This window comes from Mus caroli, chromosome 6, assembly GCF_900094665.2.
Source record: "Mus caroli chromosome 6, CAROLI_EIJ_v1.1, whole genome shotgun sequence".
In the NCBI taxonomy this organism is placed as follows: Eukaryota; Metazoa; Chordata; class Mammalia; order Rodentia; family Muridae; genus Mus; species Mus caroli.
Genome location: NC_034575.1, coordinates 29,562,830 through 29,567,957, shown reverse-complemented (window position 1 = coordinate 29,567,957; position 5,128 = coordinate 29,562,830). Strand labels below are relative to the sequence as shown.

The window sequence follows — 5,128 nt, the reverse complement described above, 5'->3', positions numbered from 1 at the left end:
CTGGGCTGGAATTTGTGTTCTTTTAGTGTCTGTATAACATCCGTCCAGGATCTTCTGGCTTTCATAGTCTCTGGTGAAAAATCTGGTGTAATTCTGATAAAAAATATGGAACGCTTCACGAATTTGCGTGTCATCCTTGCGCAGGGGCCATGCTAATCTTCTCTGTATCGTTCCAATTTTAGTATATGTGCTGCCGAAGCGAGCACTACAATGATTTCTTACCCATACTTACAAAATGTCTGCTTCTTACAGCTTCCCTAGCAAATCATCTAAATTCCTCCCTGATTTTACTTAGTAATGGAGGGTGACTAATAACAATAAGATGAAACAAACCCTTTCTTTGTCAAGCTGCTTTTGGTCATAGTATTGTGTCACAGCAATGGAAACCCTAATGATGACACATGAACTTAGGAGCAATTATCTTAAAAGTAGTTTGTTTTAGGATGGTGGTAACACAGACAAGTAAAAAGGCTTTAACATTCATATTGAACTGGGTTAGATATGTAAATATTTCCTGGAAATATTTATTTATTTTCTTTTTTACTAGATATTTTCTTTATTTACATTTCAAATGTTTTCCCCTTTCCTAGTTTCCCCTCTGAAAATCCCCTATTCCCTCCCCTTTCCCCCTGCTCACCAACCCACCCACTCCTGCTTCCTGGCCCTGGCCGTCCCCTATACTGGGGCATAGAACCTTCACAGGACCAAGGGCCTCTCCTCCCATTGATGACCGACTAGGCCATCCTCTGCTACATATGCAGCTAGAGCCATGAGTCCCACCATGTGCTTTCTTTGCTTGGTGGTTTAGTCCCTGGGTGCTCTGGGGGTACTGGTTAGTTCATATTGTCGTTCCTCCTATGGGGCTACAACCCCTTCAGCTCCTTGGAAATATTTTAGAATTTGATTTGACAGTATAGCTGTAAATGTATACATTAAAAAAAATCTAATATACATCAAGATGCCCCCTACATATATAAATATTTGCAAATAAATAACCTTATTAACAGCTATTTATGCAACACTAAATCACCGAATATATATATTTCATATGCTTTTAGGTCTTTAAAAACAGTCCTGTTTTTTGAATAAAATAAAAATGTAACTCCTTATGTTAAAGAGGAACTACTACTTTCATTCATTATTTTCTAATATTAACCTGGTTTACTTAAAACTGTCCTGAAAAGTTGAAACTCCAAAGCGGTTATATTTCTTTCTGACTACCACCAGAATAATCCCTATTTTACTAAATCTGCATTTCTTCACTCTCCTTATCCTACTTTTTATCCACAAACGTTTCATGATAAACAGGGAGGAGGACACACATAGACGAGTGCAAACCTGCCAGTAGTGTGCACGGATGGATATCATCACTTACAAATTTCATGAAGGAATCCTCATCCTGAAACAAAAGCATTTTAAAATTTAAGAACCAATAATAACAAAATCCAGAGTTTTATTTAATATCTACCTTACTACTTGTGATTGTCTTTAATCTTTAGTAAATGGAAGATTCCATGATTATTTAGGCTACTGGTCCCAAGGTAGTAGCTCCATTATAAAGGGAACCCTAACATTTGCATTTTTATTCCTCCTTTTCCACAGGTGTGGTGGTTTGAATATGCTTGGGAGTGGCACTTTTAGGTGTGGCCTTGTTGGAGGAAGTGTGTCACTTGGGTTTTAAGACCCTTTTCCTAGCTGCCTGGAAGTCAATCTTCTTTGGTTTGCCTATGGAACAAGATAAAGAACTCTCAGCATCTCCTGCATTGTGTCATGCCTGCCTAGACGCTGCCATGTTCCTGCCTTGAGGATAATGGACTGAACCTCTGAACCTGTAAGCCAGCCCCAATTAAATGTTGTCCTTATAAGAGTTGCCTTGGTCATGGTGTCTCTTCACAGCAGTAAACCCTAAGACAATAGTGTATGGCAATGATAATAACTACAGAGAAGGAAGAAAGTTTAAAGGTTCTTGGAACACTTGGGGAAACAACTGGTGAATAAAATCACAGAAAGTTAGGGACTTAGAGAACTATATATCATTTTTGGAGAGATTTTAGAACTTTAAACATATTGTAATTTATACTTTAAAAAAATCTCTTTTAAAACAGAACAGGATGTAAGTACAGACACAATATTTTCAAACACGATCTCCCCTCTCCTCCTCCTCCTCTTCCTTTTTCTACTATCCACATCCTTTCCTTCTGGTATTGGAGTCACATTACTGTACTGTGGTGAAACCCAAGAACCCTTGCTGGAACACCAGGGGTTTGAGTATGGTGCATAATATGTTGCAATAGAATTCGCACATAAAGAAGGAAGTAGATATGACTGTAAAAATAAAATCCTAATCATTATATACACACATTTTAATAAAATCTAGAATAATCTCACCCAAGACTCTCAAGAAAAATCCTTTCTTTCCCATTTTAAAAAATGTTTTTAATTAAAATAGAATTAGATCATTTTGCCCTTCCCATTCCTCCTGTCAATTCCTCCTATTCCCACTCCCCACTTTCAAGTTGATAGCCTCGTTAAGAAAAATCAATTCTTTTTCTTTCTTTCTAGACAGGGCACATTACACAATACATTTTTCAGTTATTTTATAACTTCTATGACAAAAACAGACATCATGTTTTATTTTTACATCAAATTAATTCTATAATGTTTTAAGTGGAAATATGTGCTTAATACTACATTTTACCTCAAATTATGCAAAGTAAAAAAGACATACCAGTTCATCGTCATCACTGATACTTCTATCTGAATAGTCTTCCTCTTCTGAATCTTCTGACATCTCTTCTAGTGTCTTCCTTGAAATTTCTTTTATTATGTGAGTAGGCTGTAAAATTTCTAAGGAAAATTTTTTAACAGCTTTTCTTTTAAGCAAAGGTGTGCAGGTTATGTATTAAATGAATACTACAAAACCTGTCCAATTGTATTTAATTAAGAGTGACAGATCTCTGAAAACTAAACTAGGAAGGATACAGGAAATTAATTTCAAATTCAAAGATTTAAAAAAACTATCCATTCCTACAAAGCAAGCTTCCTAAACAGATATCCAATACCAGGTGTTCAGTCCTACAAAGAATATACACATACACAATATTCAATAGGCTTCTGCAAGTTGCATTTATATATTTATTTAAACACACATAATGATAATAAATAGCAAAAGAGGCTATGAATCTGAGAGGGTTGGAAGGGGGATAAATGATGTAATTATATTTTAATTAAATAAAAAATGTAAGATGATGAGTGGCTATGGAATGGAGGTGTGAATTTTAGAAGAGATGGAGGGGGATATATTTATAACCTGTCAGTATGTTTTATGAACAAAACTAAAACTTAAAAAATCTGTTGAAACAAAAAAGACAAATCATGTAAATAATTTAGTTGAAAAACTTCCACAGTATAGAGCCAGACCATTTACATTTTATATTCATAACTAAACACTACACTGCAATAGTAAATCGGGATTGTCCTCAAGCATTAAAAAGTACACAAGAAGTTATAATTATTCAGACAATAAAATGTAGCAATAGTGTAAAAACTTTCCCCTTCCTCTTCAACTTTCAGTTGATCCAAGCTTCAGTGTCTATAACTTAAGTTTCTCTTTAACCGTGATCATTACTGTATATTTAACTTTTAAAGCCAATGACACCATTTGTATTGGAATAGCTACCAGAAGGTCCGGCTGGAGATGACCACTGTTGCTTCTAGGCAAGCCTGAAATTGGCATTTTACTAAAATGACATTTTCCTCCTGTTACACATGCCAGTGATTGTGCCTTTGGGAATAATACAGTTTTAGGTATACGTTTCCTCTTTTCTTATTTGCAATGAAATAATCCTTGCCAAGCTTTTACACTTTGGACGACACCAAAAGAATTTACCAATTTCACAACTACCGGTGTTTGGTTCTCTCTATCACCGACAAACACCTTCTCAGCCCCCGGTTCCCGTCTACAGACGAGCGCGTTCGGGGGCGCGGACTGCGCGGAAGGCCTCGCGAAGCTTCATCATAAACACCAACAGCAGCCGAGAGAGCGGTTTCTAAGTGACATCTCGGGGCGGAGACCGAAGCTTCAGCCCCGGATGACGGCTCGAAATTACGACAACCCGCCGGGGCGCCCGGCGGCGGCTCCTTACGTGCGCAGACGAGGCGTGTTAGCGCTAGGCGCCGGAAGCCTGCGGACGCCGGTCCGCGCCCGAAGCGGCGAGCGGGGGGCGTGCGGCCGCGCCAGGCCTTCTCTCGGGGCGGGACCCGCGCGGAGCCTCCTCACTCACGCGGATCCCGCGTCGAGGGCCGCATCTCCCCCGCTCCCCGCTGTCTGAGCGGCGCGTCCGCCGCCCGCCTCGCTCCCTGGGCCTCTTCAAGCCCGCCGGTCGTCCCACCCCTGCCGGGAGGGTACTTTAGGATGTCCCCCAGGCACCGGGCGACGACAGGGCCAGAGCAAACGCCATCGTAATTCAGCGGCCGCGGCCACGGCCACGCTCTCCATGGAGAGCAGGCCGCTTGTTGCCAGAGCAACGGCTGTACTCTCGCGAGACTTTGGGGAACTTTAGTGATTTCTTCCTAGCGACAGCTGAGAAGGTGGTGAGGTTTTTGGCGGGAGACAGGGATGCCAGGGGATGATGGGAACTCCGGGCTCGGCTTAGGGTTTGAGCATTGCAGGCTGGAGGGAGGGTTTAGCACTGGGGAAGGTGCGACTGGGGTGACAGTAACTTGTTTGCTAGGTGCCTGCGCTGAGAAGGCAGTAGAACATACAGTTTAAGGCTTGTGTCTAGAGGCCCCCTGGACTTTTAACAACCTGATGACCACAGGCAAGTTAACTTTCTGAACTGAACCTTATTAATAAAAATGAACTAATTTATTTGAAGTTAAAAGGTTGAGTTCTATTCTGCACAATTATAATTCATTCTTATTCTGGAAGTGAGACTTAAATACTTGATTTGGAGGAGTCATGGTTATATGTATGAGGGCAAATTCTCAAAAATTTCATCAGCTTAGAAATTCTTTGTTAGCCAACACTTTCCCTTGCTTTATTTAAGTCAATAAGACCCCCTCAGCAGTCTTAGGATCTGTGTTTGTGTGTGTACATTTAACCCTGATTTGTTGGTCACTTTTCACT

General features: G+C 40.4%; 1 protein-coding gene and 1 non-coding gene across 15 annotated transcripts in view; both read right to left on the bottom strand.

Annotated features, from left to right (window-relative positions):
• The window catches only part of Agbl3 (ATP/GTP binding protein like 3), an 83,237-nt gene extending 78,696 nt beyond the window's left edge, over positions 1-4,541 (bottom strand). For 3 of the 14 annotated variants that reach the window (XM_029478390.1, XM_021164431.2, XM_029478389.1), the window contains exons 1-3: positions 3,890-4,537; positions 2,729-2,847; positions 1,339-1,399 (exon numbers count right to left, since the gene is read on the bottom strand). In XM_029478390.1, the coding sequence (XP_029334250.1) occupies positions 1,339-1,399; positions 2,729-2,791 (124 nt within the window). In that variant the 5' untranslated portion in view covers positions 2,792-2,847; positions 3,890-4,537. Of the gene's footprint in view, positions 1-1,338; positions 1,400-2,728; positions 2,848-3,889 lie in introns of all 14 variants that reach the window. The other 11 variants (XR_003836920.1, XM_029478395.1, XM_029478388.1 and 8 more) reach the window with 7 other exon arrangements.
• Positions 100-206, bottom strand: LOC115031457. The gene has a single exon (XR_003837077.1). It is a non-coding gene; the product is annotated as a U6 spliceosomal RNA (small nuclear RNA).
• Positions 4,542-5,128: the final 587 nt, after the last annotated feature.